At 48.2% G+C, this 21705-nt stretch overlaps 7 protein-coding genes across 7 annotated transcripts; 2 read left to right on the forward strand and 5 right to left on the reverse strand.

Moving 5' to 3' along the window:
- Positions 1 to 588: 588 nt before the first annotated feature.
- Positions 589 to 2447, reverse strand: N7503_001847 (GMC family oxidoreductase; the record flags this gene model as incomplete). Its single annotated transcript, XM_057061394.1, has 2 exons — positions 589 to 2190; positions 2238 to 2447. The coding sequence occupies 2 exons, from the start codon at positions 2445 to 2447 to the stop codon at positions 589 to 591; spliced, it is 1812 nt and encodes a 603-aa protein (XP_056925356.1).
- Positions 2448 to 2935: 488 nt separating this feature from the next.
- Positions 2936 to 4049, forward strand: N7503_001848 (uncharacterized protein; the record flags this gene model as incomplete). Its single annotated transcript, XM_057061395.1, has 2 exons — positions 2936 to 3576; positions 3632 to 4049. The coding sequence occupies 2 exons, from the start codon at positions 2936 to 2938 to the stop codon at positions 4047 to 4049; spliced, it is 1059 nt and encodes a 352-aa protein (XP_056925357.1).
- Positions 4050 to 7025: 2976 nt separating this feature from the next.
- N7503_001849 (putative endo-arabinanase) lies at positions 7026 to 8504 on the reverse strand (the record flags this gene model as incomplete). Its single annotated transcript, XM_057061396.1, has 4 exons — positions 7026 to 7088; positions 7220 to 7248; positions 7302 to 7480; positions 7531 to 8504. 4 exons carry the CDS (start codon positions 8502 to 8504, stop codon positions 7026 to 7028), a joined length of 1245 nt encoding a protein of 414 aa, XP_056925358.1.
- Positions 8505 to 9293: 789 nt separating this feature from the next.
- On the reverse strand, positions 9294 to 11611 carry N7503_001850 (PX and BAR domain-containing protein). Its single transcript, XM_057061397.1, has 6 exons — positions 11510 to 11611; positions 11194 to 11459; positions 10868 to 11134; positions 9771 to 10820; positions 9597 to 9710; positions 9294 to 9545 (listed from the first exon to the last, which is right to left on the reverse strand). Exons 1-6 carry the CDS (start codon positions 11601 to 11603, stop codon positions 9450 to 9452), a joined length of 1887 nt encoding a protein of 628 aa, XP_056925359.1. The 5' UTR covers positions 11604 to 11611; the 3' UTR covers positions 9294 to 9449.
- Positions 11612 to 13663: 2052 nt separating this feature from the next.
- On the reverse strand, positions 13664 to 14776 carry N7503_001851 (uncharacterized protein; the record flags this gene model as incomplete). The annotated part of the gene is made up of 1 exon (XM_057061398.1): positions 13664 to 14776. The coding sequence occupies one exon, from the start codon at positions 14774 to 14776 to the stop codon at positions 13664 to 13666; it is 1113 nt and encodes a 370-aa protein (XP_056925360.1).
- A 340-nt stretch (positions 14777 to 15116) lies between these two features.
- Positions 15117 to 20208, reverse strand: N7503_001852 (Armadillo-like helical; the record flags this gene model as incomplete). The annotated part of the gene is made up of 5 exons (XM_057061399.1): positions 15117 to 15944; positions 15997 to 17287; positions 17340 to 19071; positions 19124 to 20046; positions 20105 to 20208. The coding sequence occupies 5 exons, from the start codon at positions 20206 to 20208 to the stop codon at positions 15117 to 15119; spliced, it is 4878 nt and encodes a 1625-aa protein (XP_056925361.1).
- A 359-nt stretch (positions 20209 to 20567) lies between these two features.
- Positions 20568 to 21235, forward strand: N7503_001853 (protein transporter TIM23; the record flags this gene model as incomplete). Its single annotated transcript, XM_057061400.1, has 2 exons — positions 20568 to 21158; positions 21212 to 21235. The coding sequence occupies 2 exons, from the start codon at positions 20568 to 20570 to the stop codon at positions 21233 to 21235; spliced, it is 615 nt and encodes a 204-aa protein (XP_056925362.1).
- Between the last annotated feature and the right edge of the window lie 470 nt (positions 21236 to 21705).

Below are 21705 nucleotides of genomic sequence, written 5' to 3' on the forward strand. Positions count from 1 at the left end.
TTGTGTTGATGTGTACCTTTAGTCTCTTGTTTTCCTGTTTCTGCTTTCTTCTTTGTATTTTTGGTGTTTTTTGGCACCCGGGGATTAGATTATACATTATTAGACATTGAAGTGGAGACGTGACTATACGATATTATCCAGTCAGGATCATTGATCAGGATTTCATTGTGCCTTCAAAATATTACGTCAGGGACCCTGGAAAAACTTGTGATACCCCAATAGCATGGATGATACCCCGCTGTATTGGCAAAAAATGATTGTGATTCACTGTGATGAATAACAGATTTATTTCAAAAGAAGCAGGGGAAGAAGGAACATGTAAAGGGTATGTGTAGTCTGGGGAGAAGCAGTGAATTATGGGTCTAACCTCGGAATTGAAAAGGACGTGATTTGAAGACTTGCTATGATGGTTATCAATATCTCTTAGCGTTATGAACCGTGTTTTCTCTTTGTTCTGTCACCTCTGGAAAGGTTCGTTAAAAATCGATTCATACAGCTATTTAGAGATATAACATATATATACTACTTATTTACTTCAACGGGAATATAGCCCATGGTCCTCTCGACTCGAATTATCCAAGTAGAACACTAACACTGACCCTTGATCAAATCAGCTGCCCTCTCCGCAACAGCGTAAACAGTCGCTTGAATATTTCCGCTTGTTTCAAGAGGGAAGATACTGGCATCGACAACTCTCAAATTCTTTGTGCCGTATACCTTCAGATTAGAGTCAACAACACCGCCAAGCTCCTTCGGCAACATGGCACAAGAACCTGCGGGATGGAAACAAGTGTATAGACGCTCCTTCACGACCTCCTTCACGTGCTCCAGATCACTCAAATTCTTTGTGTTTTCTGGTTCGCGCATGCCAGGCTTAAGAAGGGCAGCAAAAGGTCCTGTTGTGGAGATTTGGTCCACATACTGCATCTGCCGAGCCATAAGCTCGATATCTAGTGGGTGGGAAAGAAGGTTCGGATCATAGACTGGCTTATCATCACTGCTTGCGGACGCGATATGGACCGATCCACGCGAGAAGGGGTGGTTGTGCAGCAGCATGATGGAGACATAGTTCTCGGGTAATTTCTTCTCCAGCACATCAGAGAGAGTAGTCTTGCCCGGGTTCATGTGAAGCTGTGAAGGAAGGAAAAGGAAATGTTGTGATGCGTCCTGGGGGTCAAGAATAATTTTGCGGAGGTGAGCATACTGCGCGCGCAGGTTGGCAGGAATATCGTCCTGATCAAGGTACTTAGAGAGGAGCTTCTCGGCTTCCTCTCTGGGGACGACACCTTTGCCATCCACGAGGGGAAGATAAGCCATGCTGATAGGCATACCAGCCAGCGGACCTGCGTGTGTCTGCTCATAGAGCTTGATCAATGACTCGACCACAGCGGGATCACGCATTATATCTCCCGAGATCTGGCCATCGGCAATCTCGAAGTTAATAGTCGTAAGGGCGTGGTCTTGAAGGTTCTCTCCAACGGCAGGGTTATCAATCACGACAGGGATGTTGTGCTTGCGAAGAAGTTCTGCGTTGCCGATACCAGACAGCTCGAGAACCTGAGGACTATTCAAACTGCCTCCGCAGACGATGACTTCTTTCTTAGCCTTGATCTGGAATTTACCCTTCCAAGTCTCGACATGCACACCCTTTGCGACTACCTCCCCATCTTCTTCGGCGAGGGCGATCTTCTGCACCATGGTCTCCGCCATGAGTGTCAGGTTTGGTCGTGCGGCCACTTCGGGGGAATAGTATGCCGCCGCGTAACCTCGTTTTCCCTTCTCAGCATCCACCGTCAGAGGGGATGTGAAAGCACCCAGCTTCCGACCCTCAATGGGGTCGGCATCCGTTTGCCAGCCCAGCTCAGCAAATGTCTCGTCCCAAGCCTTGTTGAACGGGCCAAATACGTCAGGCAGAGAGATAGGGATCGGTCCGCTGGTTCCTTGCTTCTCCACACTCATATACCGAGATGTACCCAGGAGCTCTGCGGTGGCCTCGCTTGGCGAGGAGTAGGTGTGGAATTTCCGAAGGTAGGGAGCCATGTTCTCTGCACCCCAACCAGCATTTCCCAATGCCTCCCAGGCCTGGAAATTCGATGCGGTGGGGTACATGACCACAGAGAAGTTCAAAGCGGAGGAGCCGCCAACGACGCGGCCGCGGGGTTGTCCAATTTGGCGGTTATTCGCATGAACCTTGCATTGTCAGCATTGATACGAGGTGTGGAGGCCATTGGCCCTACCTGCGGGACACTCATGTAGTCCCAGTCATAATCGGGGTTTCCATATAGCGTGGACAAAAGTCCAGGTGTGTCAATAAACGGATCGCCGATATGATTTGGGCCGGCTTCAATGACCAGGACCTTGACATCAGCATCTTCACTCAGCCGATTCGCCAGGACCAGACCACCAATGCCTGCACCAATGATGATGTAGTCGTATTCTTCATCCATTTTTGATCTGGGGGCGAGATTCAGGGGGGAGGGAAAAATGACACCGCTTATGAGGGGCACGGCACAAGGATGAAAAGCCCGGATACCCCCCGAAGACGTTTCGGCGATTCGCGTCCGTTGTACCCTCAACAAGACTAGTTCCTCCAGTAGTGGGTTGTTAGTGTGGGAACTAAGGCAAGGTGGAAGTGAGCCTATAGCCCGCACCAATAAGAAACATAGGATTCAGCCCTCAAATCCATCGGGCGAATCCTTCGGCCCGCTGTGTAACGGCCCGCCAACCAACCAAGCCTATTGCCTCCTGCCGATCGCTGCTTTTCCTGCCATTGTTTCTGACATGCCCCTGTCAAATTTTAGCTTCGGCAAGATTAAAAGATTTTCTCCTGCCGATATGACAGCTTTAATTTAAGTTATTGCACATCCCCGGCTTTTACTTCTATCTCCTCGGTGGGTACTTTTGGAGGGTCACTTCCTAGTACAGGGCTGGCACAATGCAGTATTACAATGTGTTCACCCACCCCATCGTCCGGGACCAGCTTATTGCCAACACTGTCTTGGTCGCCGGTGCCACCTTATTTGTGGTTTTGCGGTTTTACTCCCGACGTTTGAGACGAAGCAAGATCTGGTGGGATGATGTATTCTGTGTTGCGGCCATGCTACACACATATGGTATGCTTGCAATGCAATTCCACTACGCTCGCATCGGGATGCGGCATCATGTTGGGGTTCTTCCACTAGCGAATATCACCCTGATCGCTAAGATGCTGATGATCTATCAAATCGTTTATTATAACGCGATGGTCTTGGCGAAGTTCAGCTACCTGTTCTTCTACCTTCGCATCTTCGTTACGAGGGAGTTTCGTATCCTTACCTGGGTGTGTATGGGATGTGCAGCGGCATACTGGCTTGGTAGTGTGCTCCAAATTTTCCTGATTTGCACGCCTTTCAAGAAGAATTGGAGCGACGTGCCAGGTCACTGTGCCAGTCAAAATGTGGCTTTCTCAACCATCGGCGCGTTCAATCTTCTCACGGACGTGATGATCATGGCATTGCCCATCCGTTTTATCTGGAAGTTGCAAATGTCGATTGGAACAAAGATGGCCTTGTATGGAATCTTTGGTCTGGGTGCATTGTAAGTCTGACCATCCCCCCTTTCAACTCCCACGCACTAATATGATGGGTCACAGTATCTCATCTATCACAATCATCCGCATCCGTGTCCTCACGACCGTCGACTTCAATGACCTTCCCTACTCTATGATCTGGGCTGCATTCTGGAGTGTTACCGAGCCGGCTCTCGCTATTGGAAACTCGTGTGCACCTATGCTTCGACCTATCGTCAAGGCTGTGTTTCCGACTTTGTTTGCCAGTGCCAAAGCTGGATACTCTACGCAGCCAGCATCGGGTCCAAAGCCCATCTTGAGCAAGAATAACACGTTCGACCGGATACACGACGTGGATATCGAGTATCCACTCACGCAGATGGATCAAAGGTCAGATGGGGATGAGGGATCTTTGAATGACCGTTCGCATGATAGTCGCTCACAAGATGGGCCACGTCATTTCCCAAGAAGTGTGGTTGGAGACAGTAAAGCACATTCATAAAAGTCTAGATACCCCTGCATGTACATATAAATAATTTATCTCAGATACTGTTTGATATTGTCAGATTCCCATTCCTCCACTTCCTTCATTAGATCCCCATGGAAAATGCTTTTGTCGCTCAATGTATTGGGTCAGATTTCCATGAATTGAAATCAGATTGATAGCAAAGCATCGCGGCTGGTGCCTGTCGCAGGGATGTTCTTGTTTCTGAGACACGAGAAGGTCCACTCTGCATATGCCGGCAGTTACGGCTGGCAGCTGGGATAAATTAAATGCATGGATTCTCCCACGTTGTTGCTCCACTTGATTGGAGATACTTGTTGCACGGATCCCTGGTTTCCCTGTTCCAAGAAGGGTTTGTATCAAGTGCCTATGATCCGCCAAATGAAGTTGGTCCGTGAGAGACTGAATAAAAAATTGCGTTTGCACCCAGCGATGCTAGTGATACATGGCGTGCTAATTCTCCCGCCTTGTGATGCCAAATTTTTCATAGATTGGACAGTCAGAGCTCTTGCATATCTAGCAATACCAACAAGATCTTTATTGTCAAGCTTGACATCATTCTCACCGGAGGATTGGTCTCGGGACAAAGTCTTCGTAAGATGAGTTTAACGGGAAAACAAGTGGTATCTAGAGACTGCAACTTCGCTGCCAAATTTTTGATATCACGACCCCTGATTGAGCCGCTTCGTGATTGAGCTCCTTCAAATTGATCCGAAATTGAACCGCTTTATAATTGAACCGCTTTGTAATTGAGCCGCTTCATAATTGATCCGCTTCCAAGGTTCGGCTTTTCCACCGATTAACTCCTCCTTCCATCTCTTCAATCTAATGTCCGGCCTGCAATGCTTCATTTCCAAGGCCATCGTGTATTTGCTTGCCCGCGGAGAATCAACTCACATTTCCGCGCCATTACGTAAACTTGTCTCAAGTCCTGCAGTGGACGCCTCTAGGCCCACGCGGAGTGGGTCAATTGGGGGCCGACAACGTGGAAGCCCAGTCTCGGTCAGACTCCCTAATTCGTCATTCAATTTGTAATTCATGGCAATGTTTTGCGAAGCTAAGAATAGCATGACCGAGCACCGTAGACATGGTTATGTATCGATAGCGTTGTTAAATGCATAAACGGCTTGGCCAGCGTCCATTGGAGTATTTTGGCGTTCTAGCCGACGAGACGTGTAAGGAGGCGGACAATTTTTCTCGGTCCGGAAATTCATCTTTGAAGGTGAAAGGGTCAATTATATCAACTTGCTAGGTGAGATTTCGTGAATAAGGTCACAAATGGATTCGAATTCTCATGGTTCGGAAACCTCGGGGTTTTTGCGTGTGTACGGAGTAGGGAACCTTTTTAGGACATCTAAGACGACAAGATAAGGTTGACCTTGCCCCATATAGCTACCGTACATGCGATGTGGATACTGGAACTTAAAATTTATACGCACTAACTTGGCCGAGCTTTTTGAACTCGTATTCCCGTCGACCCAAGATTTCGTAATCTGACTGATGTTAAGACTGGTAACGCTATTCTAGTAGTCTATGGTGCCCTTTAATTGAACATCGCCAGATTAGTTGAGTACCCTCACTAACCGCGTTCAAAGTAGCGCAGTCATTGGCATACAGACAAAATGCCATCTCAAGTATTAAAGGACATCGCGTCACGCTTAATGCCCGTCAATATACGAGATAGCGATTCATTAGTCATGATTTAAAGAAGAAAAGGTAGCTTAGTGGGTATCACTCTTCAAATGACCTTCACATTCCAGCGTAGTCTACAGAGTAACATGAGCAAGTAGGTACTTGGGTATGTACTCAATACAATTACTCTCCAAATCTTGAATACTGTGACACTTTGAATTTAATTAGGGAGAGTGCTCATTCAGCTTTGTGGTGTTCAATTGAACCCTCCTATTCAATTCCGAACCCCTTTGCGCCATTCAAGGGACGCACAGTGTGAACAGTCTTTCGCTAGCGCTACCTTGAACTACAACCTCCATGGCCGTACCTACTTTCCTGCTTCTATGAACTATGAGAGTGACCCCGAGTGACTTCAACGCCGTAGATCTACAACAAAAAAATTCGATATGGGCGTTGAGCTAGTATCCAACTAATAAGTGTCGCGAGCGGATTATCAGACCACCACCATTCTGGCAAAGTATTGCTAAGAGATAGTTTTGGAGGTCACGGCCACACATGAGAACTTATTACCTATCGCTTAATGACCAAACACCTTCTCACATACTAAATATGTTAGTTCACAGGCCTAGTGGGCTTCCTCGTGCTTCTTGGCGAATTCTGTTTATATATATCTATGAAAGGCCTGGACAAGGAAACAAAGAAAATACGCATATGTATGTATGTCTTGGAAGTTGAGTATAAATCACAACAGTTGACATCCTTTAACTGAAGTAATTCAGTTCTACTAGTCTGATTTTCAGATATCCTCCAGGGCTTCCAAGGTTGTCATAACAAGCCTGGCATCTATCTTCCTGCCAGGCTACCTACTGTATAGACAACAAGGTTCAAACCCAATCAATGCTCAATGCGTATAGAGTACCAATATAAATATGCATAACTCTTCAATAAGACTTTCGTGTATGAATTTTCGATTCTAGACCAAGTCCCTCAACCCTCTATATGCAAGTCCAACCTTAGAATATATACAACGAAAAACATCAAAACGCCCCAGGTCTAAAAGGTAGAAAATTATATACCCTTAAACAAACAGTATTTGCTGAGAGCGAAACATGTAATCTCCCCAGTATGTATATCAGTCGATCTCGGATCGGACGATCAGTGCGCAAGCGCATGTAATGAGAGACAAGCCGAAAGTCTATATGAGATAAAGAGCGGCGGGATTGGCATTCCAAATGATTCGACGGCGAAGAAGGAAAGAGAGGCGAGATTGACCTCATCGGATTATGAATCGATTATGTGGCGGGTGGAGTTGAAGAATCAGGTAAAATGAGTGACGTTTGATTATGGCTGTGCAACGGGCCATCCGTTGACGTATTCTAGTGGGCTGAAGCCAAGGAGGGCATCCTGGAGCTATGTCAGATTTGCAATAGTGGAGTGGATGGGATTGGGCGTGGAAAGGGAAGGGAAGGGGAATGAAGGAGGATCGACATTGGCGGGTACTAATCGAGATCCACAAGCGTGCCGGGATGACTTACTGCAAATGCCACGCCAATTGTTTTATTTTCTGTGTCGGTGTTAGAATGGCAATGTGCGTGTGAATAAGGCCATTGTACTCACGGTAATGGTAGTAGAGAAAGTCGGTCCCGCCGTTTTGTAGGACCCCTTGGCCGCCCGGAGCATAGGTTTCGCCATTAGAGCCGTAGATGACGGTGCCGCCACCGTCAACCAGGTCCTTGCCGCTCTTGTCGACGAAAGGTCCACGGGGATTCTGGGACCGTCCGACGCGAATGCTATATCTATGAGAGGATTAGTATAGAATGAGCTAGAGTGGTGTGGAAAGACCTACTCTTTGCCGGCGGCAGGAAGATTGTTCGCATGCAAATTGCAGCAGTTTCCATGGCTGAACCAGAGATAATAATACCCATCGCGGTAGGAAATGAATGCTCCTTCAATGGCGTGGGGCCCAGTTGGGTCACCGCATAGTGAGTTGGCATTGCGGTTGGGGCTGCTTAGGGTGTTGGGCTCGTAGGCGAGATGACGAGCATCGGGCTGAGTCGTACTCTTAGGTGAGAGCATGTCTTTGCCAAGAGGAACTTGGTAGATACCAGTCCAGTAGCTTCCAAACGTAAGGTAAGCTTCACCATTGGGCAGGACCAGTGCACTAGGATCGATGGCGTTTGAGATAGTGTATGGCGACACATCAGATCCATTGCCCGTTCCAGTCTGAACAACAGCGCCATGGTCATGCCATTTGCCAGGTCCAGGGGAATTGGATGTTGCCACCCCGACAGCACTGTCACGGCAGCCAGCTTTGCTCACGCTGTAATAACAATAGTATACACCTTCAAATTCGATAACCGTCGGCGCCCAAGGAACAGCACGATCACCCTTGGGGATGACACTGTTGGCATCCAGCACACTGCCAACATGCTTCCATGGACCGGCCATGGAAGGCGCGGTATGGATATAGATATGTTCACCAACATTGTACAGATAGAACTCATCCCCAACCTTCAGAATAGTCGGATCATGAGTTTTCTGACCCGTCTGTCTGGGCGGAGGGAAATGGGAAACATCATCATCCTGAAAGCCACTATCCTGCCCAAGATCGCGAACCTGATTCTGGTTCAAGCCCAGACCAAGTGCAAGCGAGAAGAAACAAACCAAACCTACCAAAATCAACATCTTGATCCAACGTCGAGGAATTGATAGATGCCAAAGAGACCGCAAAGACCACCCCTGTTGGAAATTCTCGACCTCTCCAGGCGGCTTTGCCGGCCGTGATAAGTGGCCACTCCTGACGATCATCTTGCCCGCCATGGATCTAGGCACTCATCGTTTTCAGTCGCGACGCACGGCGTGCCACCTCGGTAGGGTGGATTTCGCGATGCGGGGACCTGTCCGAGGGGCTCGCCGTGAGGGATGCAACCCGGTCCACCCAATATCAGGTTCCACCTGTGGGTATGCACTGCAAGGCACGGAATGCGGAGAAACCTGGAAGCTCCGCAGGAGCTAAGTTTGAAGCAATTTGCTACTTAGGCCGATGAACACGGAAGGATATGTCGCTCAATTGATTTGTTAGCGCGGGATAGGCTACAGCGATCGCTGAATTAATTATGCATGATGTCTTTGTGCGGGTTGATTGCGTAGAAATTGAATTCTGTCTGACATTCAGGTTGTCTCATGGCTGGGTATAAACCGGTTGACACGCTGCAAGGGATTGGAAGGCATCAGTCTTTGTCTGAGGTCTGCGCTGATCGATGCCCTGTCTATCATCCACTTAGGAGATAACTGACCAACGGGAGTGGACCTTGGTGGCTCCACTTAAAGAATGTCAGGAAACGCCCTTGCCCATTCCCGTCCCAAGGACCCATGGTTCTTAGCCAGGGACTGCCGTGATAGACGACGAACACATTGAATTTTGACTTGGAAATAGGGAAGCCCTTCGATGGGTCCTAAGACATCGTTGCAATATTTGTGTTCGTGGTCAATATGGGGTTACAGGGTTGTAACAAATGAACCCGGGTAAGACAAAGGCGTTGTCGTTTACGGTCGCGTTAGGAAACCCCGAGGAAAAGGAGGCCAGGACTACAAGAGAAGGACAAGATAGAGCATATGTAAGCCACGGTTGGTGAATTTAATCGGGCAAAAACATGATCGCTAGTCTGGAAAAGGAGGATTATATCAAATGCTTTCCGCCAAACATGATAGAACCGAACACCATCGACGCCGGAAGGATTGGGAGTAGAACTCGAGGGTAGAAGTCTAACGCGCAACGATCTTGTTGACTTCATCGTTAGCTTCTGTCCAGGTCTCGAGGTTCTTGCGAGCCCAATCCAAGTGACAGCGCGCATATGCGACCTAAACGGAACGGTTAGCTGTCTGCAGGGAGTGGAGAAGAGAGGTGCATACCATGTAACGCCGAAGATCACCTTCTTTATCCTTCTGGAAACGTCGCAGATCCTGCATTACCCCTGCACTAGCGTCTTTCACATCCTTCTCTGATACCTCCAACGCTTGCTCCAGCTGTGGATATTGTTAGAACTCTATTGAGTACATTAACTTCGCCACTCTCGGCCCACATACCTGAATGAGACTCTCCTTGGTCTTTCCGATCTGATCCCGTCGAGTTCGCTCGGGATCTACGTCTGCAAAGCCGTGAATAGCGTGACTGATGCGACCAAAGATTTTGTTTGTGACAAATGACCCACTGGAGGTCTTGCGGTGTGCTGGGGGAGAAGAAGGCGATGGCTCTGGCTTCCTGCTTCCGGTCTGGGATGCGGAAGGTGATCCGAGCGATTCCCCGTGAGTAGGAGGAAACTCAGAATCAGGAGACGCATTCGCAACATTGTCGCCCTCACTGCTCACAGTAGAGGAAGTAGACAAGGAACGTTGCTTAGTGCGGGATTGAGAGTCTGTGCGGCTAAGATACTGTTCAATCCGCTTTGCCTCCAGCTCGCTACGCTCAAGGGAATCCAACAGAGTCTTCTTCTTCGCCAGCTCGTCGCGGGTCATATCTTCTTGTACTCGCTTCAAAACCCGGTATCGTAATACACTCCGCACCACGCTGGCAAATTGTGCGCTTTCCCGCATGGGCTCAGCAAAGCTTGCACTGAGTGCAGTAGACAATTCCTCAGTTGCAATGTAAGATGTGTCTGCCGCTTGGCCAATGCGCTCGATTGCGGCGGCTACGGTTGGAGACTGCTCAGAAAGGGAAAATCCATTATAACGAGCGCCAAGTTCCATCAGGTCGGCGGATAACGTTGATAGGTGGGACAGGGTTCGGCGGTTCACCCTCTCAATGTTTCCTTGCAGGAGTAGTTCCAGTTCACGGGTGGAAGCTTCGAAGTTCACAAAGTATGGATCCAACTCCTGTTCACTTAGTTTTCTTGTCTCTGGTGGGAAGCGTCCAAGAATTTCCGGACCCGGGATCGGCGGAGGGGGGCCTTCTGTGCTGTCTCTTGGAGATGTAGGGGACCCTGAAGCTCCCGACACTCCACCGGACTTAAGTTTCGCAGAAGACGACGGGACTGGGAGATAGCTGTGCGCTTGGCTTGGGTGTGCTGGATCAAGAGGAGGCGCCTTGAGGTTATTCTTCGGGACTGATGAGGCGGGGTGCGATTGTAAAACCTCGCTCTATCTCAAATCAGCACTGTCCGCCCAAGTAGATATCTGATACTTACCCAGCTGACGTTCGGGTCTAGAAAACGCCACCAGACTCCATCCTCCCGAACCTCCTTCATGCGGCGACATCGGTTTAGAAAGACGCCTAGCATACGTTTCCGCAGCTCAATAATGGCGGTGTCTTCTTTCGCTTTGGTAGGCTTGGCGGCATAGTCGGCCATGCTATGCTTTTCGGGGATGGGTGGCACAATAAGAGTGGGATGGAGATTCACGAGGGTCTGTCGTAGCGACGCAAACTCAGAGTATCGTCGGCGCACTTCCAGGTCCTAAATAGACGGTGTCAGCCTTCAGCCGCATATCCAGCTAGCAAAGCTTCAAAACCTACCGCGGTTCGGATAGTATAAACAATAAAGCTGCCTCCACCTTCGTGATTCTTGCCGGCATCGGTGATTAGGATGGGCATTTCGGGGTTTTCGTAGAGAATCTGCTCAATCCGGCTGTCGTAAACATTCTTCCGTGGGTATTGTTCGCTTGCTGCGCCATAGGCGGCTTCCTCGGGATCGCTGAGATCCTCAGGATGAGTGATATAGTCTGGGGGATCCAGGTTGGAATCTCGGCTGGAGGGCGGAGTCGAATCATGCTCGTAAATGGCTACCGAGGGTCAGAGACATGCTGTGAACCGGGGGAGAGGTGGGACTTACGAGGGGAGAGCGCAGCGGAATGCAACGAGTCTGAAAGATGAGCCTCATGCTGGTCAAATGCCCCATAGGGGTTATTGTCCTCATCGTCCCACATTCTGAATCTAGAGAGATCAAGCAAAACGAGCCTCTGCGGAGTGGTGGAGGTTGGGAAGCTGTGTGCCTGGGGATCTGCGGGGGCACAACGTCACCGACTACGGCTAATCATAGCGACCAGAGAGGAACAAGCATATGTACAGACCTGTTCATGCTGCATGTATCTCTGTATATCAGATGGAATTTGAATTTGGTCTCGCCATGAAGCGCTTGATCATTGCATTGGAATATCCATGAATTTGAAAATTCCGTTTTTGAGTTGGAATGCGCACTGTCACTAAACTTGCTTTCAAGTCCACCTAATCAGATAACCAGACCCAGATTTCAACTTTGGAGTACCAAAACAAAACGAACTGGGTAACTAAAGCAATTATCTGACCTAAGGCTATATGCTGTATATTAGATTTGTTGGGCTCACGTAGTTTGCCTAGGTGCCTTCTTTTGGAAGGTGGGTACCAAGCTAGATCGGAGATAAACTCAATCTTGATCCGTATCTTGTCTCGGACTTGATACTACAGCGGCCAGTATGGCGTGGACGTTTCAAAACTATAATGTAATCGATTCTAACCACTTTTCACAACCCATCTTTGTGCAAGCAATCAGGTCACTTGCGAAAGCACCCTCAACTCAGAACGTTCGCCTTTTAAACATGATAGGGAAGGTACAAAGGCGAGCATTGCTGAAGTTCTCTTTGTTCAGGAAAAGAAGACTGCAGATTGTGTATCTACCAGGAGAGCTGTTGGATATCATTTTTCTCGCCCCTTCCCCAAATCTGGCAGGACTGTTTAGCCCTCAGCTGCAAGAGATTCTACCAGCGGTTCAGGGATATCTTCAAAGAGCGCATGTTTCAACATCCAAAATCCAATGGGGATATTGATCGTTTGATATTTGTCGAGACCCGAAGTCATTTTCTCAGCATGCTCCAATCTCCAGAAGGATCATGGTCATCCTTCAGTTCTCGCCGTTGGATGTACTGTCAGGCATGCCTAAAGCTCCATCCACGGGATGAAATTGACCCGGAGGTCATCAATAGAATACGCTTTAGCCATCGTCTTCAATGTCTATGGCTGGGCATTATTGTACTTTGTTCCTGTCTACAACTTTCGTAAAAGAAGCTGCACAAAATTGCCTCTCACCTGAAAAAGGCAGAATTGGACAGTGACGGCATGCTAAGGCACATTCCAAATTGGCACAGATGTAAATTTTGATAGTCCATGCGGAAGAATGCCCTATCACCTTTCAATATCAGTTTCTCTTAATCGCAGAAACTTTATTATCTTCCACTATACCCATTTGATTTTTACCGACAACAGCTTACCGTACGAAGGGGAAAGGAAGATCAAGCTTTGTAAGCACCAGAGTGCTCTAAAGTTGATAAGAAATTGCAACAATCTACCTCAGTCTTCTTACTGTGGAATTTTCAGAATGACCTACTTGATATCGCGTTCCGATGACCTTCGCGCCCTACAGAGTCGAATCTAGGAGACAATGGATCTTGTGCGAGGAGCCATTGCCAAGATATGCTGGTACTATCGATTTTTATTGGGCAATCAATGACGATTGGGCACACGAAGAGCCTCTCTCAGCCTAAATTATTCAAGTTCATACTATTTCTAGTTACTTCAGACATTAGTGGTAGGCCTACTGGCCTATTTAGCTTGTCGAGAAGAGTACTGAGAAGCCTTCAAAGACGGGACTACTGAGCTGTGGGTAAGAGTTGCTAAAACCGATATTCGAAGAGAAAGTGATATTTAAAAATAAATTGCTGGCGAATTTGCAAATTCGCTAATATGAGGAGCTCTAGGTAGGCCTTGTTACCATTATGATTATATGATTAGTCAAAGCATACGAGACTTTGAAGCAAATAACCATGCGGATTATGTTAATGCAACAGAACTGGCTAGGAGTAAACATGTCTCCACTCTATCACTCTATTGACAATAGTGTCCACCTCTTCTTCAGACCCCGGGAACCGGTAAATTGTCGTTCAGCGATAGTTATCGATAAAACTTTTGCTAACAAACCAATTTCTGAGGCCACCATGTGCTTTCCTATGTTTTCCTATTGAAGGCCTTGGTCTTGTCTTCGAAGTTTCCTCTTTGCTAGCAAGTTGAGCATTCCACGTTGCACCAATGTCATTGTGTGAGCAGTGATCTTTGCTCTCAGGTTCCATATTAACCCTGCGATTGTCAATTCCTTTATCCCAATTCGCACTTTTGAATGATCTTCGCTTACCCAGGTGTCTGGGTCATTTCCCTGGTTATCCTTCTTGGTGTTTTCGTTGTTGTGATCACTCTTCTTGGAGTTGCCCCAGTCACTGTTCTTGGATTTTCTATTAATTGTGTGATCCTCATTTCCTCTTTGTTGGTGACTCACTTTCTTGCTTACTTGGGTCCATTTCGTGGAAACTGCCTTGCTGCCTTTTGAGGCGGCTTTTTTCGGGCTGTGGATTGAGCCCTTGGGCTGATTGTCATTGTTGCCATTACCCCAGCTGGAAGCCTTTTTGTGACTTCCGGCCTTTTCTTTATGATCACCTTCGTTGCCGTGACCCCAGTTTGATTCCTTTTTGTGACTTTCTGCTTTTTCGTCATGACGACTGGCATGGTGCTCTCCTTTCTGACCATGGGATACAGCTTCCCACCCGGATCCATTTGGATGAGTTTTGGAGGCCCATTTATGGATGGATTCCTTGGTTATAACGCCTTCTGGGGGTCTGAGAATATCGTTCCTGTTCCGGTATTCTAGTTCACTTTGCAAGCGGCGGTTGCTTCGATATTGATTCCTTCCCTCGCCGTTGTAATCGAAGGACATGGCTACCCGCCCTGGAGAGTAGCGAGTGACTCTCGGACGTTCGCCTGGCCGTGCCTCTTCGACAATCAGGTAATCTGGGTTACGGGGTCCCTCACGAGGTCGACTTCGAGTTCGTGCTCGTGACCACCCTCTGCTGGTGTATCGAGGAACTTGGAGGGGCGCTTGTTGTTCAATATCCCGTTGACCACGGTATCTTTGACGCCGAAGATCCCGGCCGACTCTCCTTTGCCCTGGTGCCATCGCTTTGCTAAACAGGACACCAACTTTAACATGGCGCGCGTACCAGCAGTAGCTCAGGAATCCAAGGAATATCACGACGAAAAAAACACAGATCAAAACTGTGACGAGGATGTTTCCCTTCATTGTAGACAATGGAATGAAGCACAGTTGTGAAGTTACCGTCGAATCACGCAAGAGGGTACAAACCAGGGTGTGGGGTTGATTTCAATGATGAACACTTGACTTGAAGTTTCTGGAGGGCGAAAAGGTTTTAGGAGAAAGAAAATGGAAATGCGGATCAAGAGGATGAGAAAGTCACAAGGTTGGTGATGAAATTCGTGGGAAAGTATTTTTAACCGTGAGGATATGAACTGATGCAACATTGAAAGACAAAAGGGTCGCAGAGATATTGATCTAGAAATATGGGCAAAAATTAAACGGTTCGAAATAATAAAAGTGCTTTTGTCTATACCGAATCTGATATTTAAACGTTGGACTTCACCCCAGACGTGATCCTTGAAAGCCAGTCATCATGCACCGAGGCACCTCGGCCAGCATCAAGCAGCTTTTGGAGCTGCTGCTTCAATGTACTAGGATTGACATCCAGATATTGTGGAGCTGTGAACCCATCAGATGCGAGTGCAGCGGAAATACTAATAATGCGGACGCCCAGAGTAAATGATTCGGGCTTCGAAACCCAACCAAGAAGTCCGTCCTGACCAGCTTCTTGACTGACACGCTTTGAGAGGTACTCCAGACCTTCAGATACCCAGTTCGAAAATTGGCGAACCAGAGTCTCAGGATAGGCGCCCTTGTGAAGATGAAGAAGTGCTTTGGACCATACGTCAATCTCTCTCACATCGTCAATAAAAAGATTCTGTTTCTCCTCCACAAACAAGACAGTGCTCTCTTGGCAATACTCAGCAACAAGATCTGCCACTGACACCAGCTGGGCTTGCTCATCAGAGCCGCTGATACGCTGATTTTGACCCGTGAGGTATCGGATGACTCGTCTGGCCAACTGTGGGGAATCGGAGTAGTGATCAGTAATGAATGTGGCAAGAAGCGAGCTGGCATTCAACGGTCCAAGAGCCACTGCAGTACGGGGCGAAACGGAAGAATACGACAGCACCCATGATGCAGTTGATGCAGCGATATCTCGAAGTTCTTCGTCGTCATCGTTCAGCATGTCATACAGAATCAAGTAGATGTCCAGTAGAGGACCGTCAACCCGAGGTGAGCTACCAGTCGGACGGAGGCCAAGCGAAAAGCTTTGGATAGACATCACAGCGGCATACCGGGTTGTGAATTCCTAGGTTACCATGTTAGACCATTTTATCTTCGAATGATTGAGCGTGACTTACGGTTTCTTCGCTGAGAGCTGAGCGCAATTTGATAGCCCAGCTATGGAGGGTGGACTTGAATGCAGACATGTTTTGATCTCCACTTGAAATGACTTCGATGGCGAGGAGGCAGCCTTGTAAGCGAAGTTCCGCATCGGTAGCCTGACGGTTCCATTCTTCAATGGCCAGATCAGGTCTGAAACTTTGCATCAGGTTATCACAAGGGAGTGCTAGATCTGGGATAGACTTCACTTGAGAGCTCAACAAGTGTTCGAGGATAGAGGCCAAGCTTGAGGCAGCGACTGTTTTCACGTCGGATGTGTAGTCACCAAAAATGACTGAGGCATAAAGATCAGCCAAAGGCTTGTGGTATATTTCTTTCTCCCCAAGTGTTTCTTGAAGTCTTTCAATGATCCAATTGGCAGCATCGGCATCGAAGGCCGCGACCCCATTGAAGAAAGATGAAATTGAACTCCAATCATGAGAAGCAAAAGAGTTCAATATCTTGCACCAGGTAAGAGCTCTCCTAAAAAGAGATGAAGCTCGAGTGCCACTATGCAAATTCCAACCTCTTTGCGAGGCGTCGAAGACGTCACTTAGTATTCCATTAAGATCATGTTCTTCGAACACACTGGTGATAAAGGACACGATGTGCTCTTCAACATCTGTCTTGACACCACGCTCCAAAGTGTCATTCAAAATCTCGACCAGTGCTGTGGCAACGAACGGAGACTTGGCCAATGGGAAGACTGTAGCCAAAACATGGCGAATAGTGGCCAGCAGTTCATCCAGCTGGGAGGTCCAAAACACGTCGGTACTGGCTGCAAAGCGGCGAAGTGAATACTGAATACAGAGCACTGTTCCATGAAGATAGTTCTCTGTAATCTCGCCCTTCAGAAGATCAACCAGATCGCATGAATCCTTGAGAATGTTGGTGCGAGTTAGCAATGATGCGTAGACACGAGCTGCATGCTCTCTGATAGCCCAAACGGGACTCTTGAAATGCTCAAGAACCAGCCCACGCAGCATGGTATCGTCATCATCAAATGTTGGAACTTTCTCTCCAATTAATTCCAGGGCAGGGAAAATGCGCTCAGTCACAATGTCGGTTCCCTCAACGGTGGTTCCTGCGATTGGTGCAAGAAGACTGGACAACAGTTCAAGCAATCCCGGGTATTTGGGGAAAGAGATTTTAGAACCAGGCTCAGAACCAGATATACCACCAAAACCAGCTCCTGTGCCGAGCACAAAGCGACACATCCGAACCAACAAAGCGCGGAACAGCATCAGTCCGGAGTTGCGAAGATTCCAACTGAAATCTGTTAGCTGACATAAATGACCATTGTTTCAAGAAAGGCACTTACATTGGGGAGCCAATTCTCTCAGCAGAAAGAGTGAGTGCTGGCATGATGAATGCCTCGGTATGGGGCCCAAGCTTGTTGTTGACGAAGATGTCCTTCAAGCAGTTCATTGCGTGAACTTGCGGCAGTCTCAAATACTGTTGATCCTTATCATAATCCACCGGAAGACGCGAAATCTCGTAGAGCTCATTAAATGCCTGCTTGAAGGATGGTGTTCCAGGGCTGGAGCAAAGAACGCCAGTTACCAAGGCAGGCAAGCCAGCGGATCGTCGAGTGAGCTTTGCAGCGGACTCAAAAATGGTGGATTTGGCTTCTTGATACCAAAGAACTGGGAGCTCCTGAATGGATGCATCCTTGGAGTCAGTGCATCGCTGACAGCAAGTGGCGAATGTCGTGGACACGGTAGAGAAAGCACCCCTGTGGCGAAGTTCAGCCAGCTGAGTGAAGCTGACCCGGCCTACATTCTCAAAGTCGGCTCGCTGAAGACCCTGATCGCCCGCCGGCCCATACGTTATGTTGGTCATAGTGGCATGTAACAAGAGACTCGATTCTCGCAAGGATCTCCAGGAGTAGGAGAGAATATCTTTTGGTCCGACTTCAAAGTCTTCCAGGGGCTGATCGGAATGGCCTTCTGGGGAATCAATGCAGAGTACAGGCTTCACCTCTTGCCAGACACTATCGCAGATCGAAACAATTCTGTCATGAATAGACTTCCAGGTAGAAGGGTTGGACTCCACCGAAATGTGAGAGTAAAAGTCGGGAACGAGAATGATGTAACGAAGCCCAGACATGTATCCGTGAAGGGGAGCCTGTTGCATAGCGGAGTTGAACAATCCCTTGGGAGAAGAAAGGCGTTCTTCAAGTCGACTCAGGATAGTGTCGACAACTGAGTATTTGGTTGCCCACCAATCATTGGTAGTCTCAGATGCAGCCTGCGACGGAGCCGCGGAGAAAAAGATATGGTACAGACGGGCAACTGTGTCCGCATGGTCTGCGCGGCTTGTCTTGCTTGCAAGGGATTCCGCTCTAGTAAGAGCATCCGTCAGGCGCATGCCCACTGGACTCGCACCATCCGAAAGACCCCCGATGAGAATATCGGAAGGAAACAGATTGATGATCAAGAGAGATGTTTGTCGAACTTCCTCGAACGGATCCAAAAGAAGATCTACCAGCAATCGGAGAAGACGAGAGTCAAATACTTCCAAGTGGATATTCCACCGGGTCTGGACTTCGGATTTAATAAGATTGGGGGTTGTTCGTCCGTCAAGGCCAGACTCTAGCAGTAGCTTTAGGGCCTTCAATGCGGTGATATGACGAGGGTAGGATGCGGTGACACAAAGATCACTCTGAATAAAGTCAACATAGTCGCCTAAAAACTTCTTCGTCTCAGAATCACTCTCTGGCGAAGTAGTAGGGCCATTGCCAACTTTCGTCTTTGGTGTTGCCGAAGCTCCCTCTTCCAGCAAGATGCCACTTTTCAAACGTATAATAAACTTTCGGGTAAGACTCATGATCTCTCCTCGACTAAAGGCGTCAGAGTCCGCATGCATAGATGGGAGGCCTCTTAGAATGGCACTGGTGGCAGCCTTCGTGAATGGCTTCGATGTTGAAAATGCTGTAATGAGTAGTGACAAGGCTGCCACTCGGATAGTCGGATCTCGGTGAAGCAAGAAATTTCCGATAACCTCACTCTTCAAGACCAAATTGTTAGAGCTGGCCTTTTTTGAGGAGTCATCTAGAATGGTTAGATGCTTTGAAATTCTAAAAAGAGTTCAAATTAAACTTACAGTCGTCATGCACCAAATTAACCTTCTTTCCCACCTGCAGAGAGACAAATAGAAGCATATATTCTGACTGTGATCCCTCAGTCATATCACCAGCAATCAGACTGCGCAAAGGGAGAGTTTCAACGAAAGGCAGGAAGCCAGCTGGGTCACTGTTGAAAATGGGTTCCATAATTTGGATCGAGAGGACTTCCACGGAGTCTAGGTTTTGCAGCAGCATATGTCTCGCAGGATGAATCCAAATTCCCGACATTTGCTTCTCGGGACTTTCTGCCTTTAGCTTTTGCAGGAAAGCAGCCAGGATATTACCTGATGTTCCAGCCATGCCACGGTTGTTAGTTTGGGTCAAGAGACCGAGCACAAGTATTCTTCCTGCCACTTCCTCCGATGGCTCGCTTGACATAATTGTGGGATCGGACACGCCGGGATAGATCGCATCTTGGTCCTTCTTAAAGAATGGGACCCATTGATCCCGAGATTTCACAAGCCAGCTTCTAACCAAGGGAATCAACTCAGAAGGAGAGATGGCACCCTTTCGGATAAACATCTCCAGGCAAACGAGAGAACCCTTTAACCGAGAGCGTGGTTCACCCAGAATGATGCATGGCAGAATTGACTGCAGAACGGCATTTTGTACCATGATTCTGGTTTCTCCCTTGTAGTGCTTGACCAAGATGGTTGTGAGAGAGGCCAATAGCTGCTTTAATGGCTTGGGCCTCACGTCCTCATATCTAGTCATGAAAACGTTAAAGACAGCGAGCCATACTTCTGGCGACAAAGCAAGTTGCTTGGTCTCTTTAATTGGAGATTTGGCAGCTGCATCCAGGAAGGCAGATGCCGCATTGCATGCAGCGGTTGTATGCAGGTGATCAAGAGACGGCGATGATAGTGTCTTGCTCAGCGACTGCCATACTCGATTTACTTGCCTTGCTGAAGTCAGTATTCATAGAAAACCATAGCAGTAAAATTGAAACAGCAACTCACTCCTGATCATCACACGTCAGGGTAAACTTGATCAATGGGCCCTTGGCGATATCTCTTAGTGTCTTTTCAGATAAAATTTCTATATTTTGTGCGATGGCCTCCATGCTTGCAGTGGAAGGGACCTGCACCCCTTGGGATGAGTGGCTGTCCATGGCCATCAAGAGAATCAATTCAACACGTTCTGAAGCCGTTTGAATTAATTTGAATGGATCACAAATTCCAAAAGATCGTGAAGATCCCCGCGGTGGCCTCAGGCACTAATTTTTATCAGTTTTATCGTGTGCTGCCATATTAGGGCTAGTGTCGGCGCCACTATATATCCGAGCCCCGAGAGCCGCCGATCACGGGACCGAAGTTTTTGCTGGCGCGAGAACAGTGGAGCTGCGTGATTCAAGGGAACGTCGACATCTCTTTCTTCATCTTGTATTTTAGTAATCTTATCGACCGACCTCCCCCCTTCATCATGGCTATCTGGGACTCCATCAGTGGTCGCAAGCAGGATCAGACTCCCACTTTCGACCCATCGACCGCGCAAGATGCGACTGCCTTCCTTTCCGAGATCGCCATTCCCGATCCCTCAGGACTTCATCCCCTGGCTGGCCTGAACCAGGACACCCTCGATTACCTCTCCCTCGAAGACACCGCCCTTGATGAAACTCCCGGTTCCCGCTCAGTTTTGCCCTCTCGCGGCTGGTCCGACGACCTCTGCTACGGTGCTGGCACCACATACCTGGCTGCGCTGACCATCGGAGGTGCATGGGGTTTGGCTGAGGGATTGAACAAGACACCATCTACCGCCCCTCCGAAGATTCGTCTGAACGGTGTCCTTAACTCGATTACCCGCCGTGGTCCGTTCCTCGGTAACTCCGCCGGCGTTGTCGCGATGGTTTACAACGGTTTCAACTCGGCAATCGGTTACGCGCGTGGTAAGCACGATGCGTCGAACAGTGTCGTCGCGGGTGCATTGAGTGGAATGCTGTTTAAGAGTACTCGCGGTTTGAAGCCTATGATGATCTCTGGCGGTATTGTCGCTTCCATTGCTGGCACTTGGACCGTACGTTTTCCCCGTCTCCCGATCTCAAGATGAATTCCGCTAACTCCCGACAGGTGGCACGCAAGGCCTTATTCTAAATCTAAAATTCCCGGGCAAATTGTCTTTTCCTCCCATGATCCTCTGGTGAACCGACCTCTCATACCCTTTACGGTCCCCAACGACACTGGCGGTGGTTTATAACCCCACACCTCCCGTCTCTCCACCTGCGATGTATTACAACGGCTTTTGTTTCTTTATTTTATTATTCCATTACGGATCTCTCTTCACTCCGGCGCTCAAAGCATCCATATTTCGCATTTCTGCGTGGGTTGGGAAACGGGGTGTGCAAATGGGTTTGTACTTTTACTGCTTCTGTCCGTGTACATAGACGAGTCTCCTCCATAATTTGGGACTTATCGACTCAGACAATCTCTCGATGTCTTGTCAGGTATCCTTAATACGCGAGCGACTTTCAATAGAGAAACTATTACGCATTTAGAACGGTCTCTCCAAACGAATAACATTGGTGAAAGAATTAACAAAGTGTGGGTAAGGAACTTGGATTCAA

This window comes from Penicillium pulvis, assembly GCF_028828015.1.
Source record: "Penicillium pulvis strain IBT 33274 chromosome Unknown contig_12_segment0_segment0, whole genome shotgun sequence".
NCBI lineage: Eukaryota > Fungi > Ascomycota > Eurotiomycetes > Eurotiales > Aspergillaceae > Penicillium > Penicillium pulvis.

What these genes read in the sequence shown, in the direction of transcription:
- N7503_001850 (XM_057061397.1), bottom strand. Translation starts at nt 11,603, where the DNA reads ATGTGGGACGATGAGGACAATAACCCCTATGGGGCATTTGACCAGCAT. An exon ending in TAGACCCGAACGTCAGCTGG is followed by an intron (nt 10,821 to 10,867) that starts GTAAGTATCAGA and finishes GATTTGAGATAG; the next exon opens with AGCGAGGTTTTACAATCGCA. An exon ending in CCAAGGAGAGTCTCATTCAG is followed by an intron (nt 9,711 to 9,770) that starts GTATGTGGGCCG and finishes CAATATCCACAG; the next exon opens with CTGGAGCAAGCGTTGGAGGT.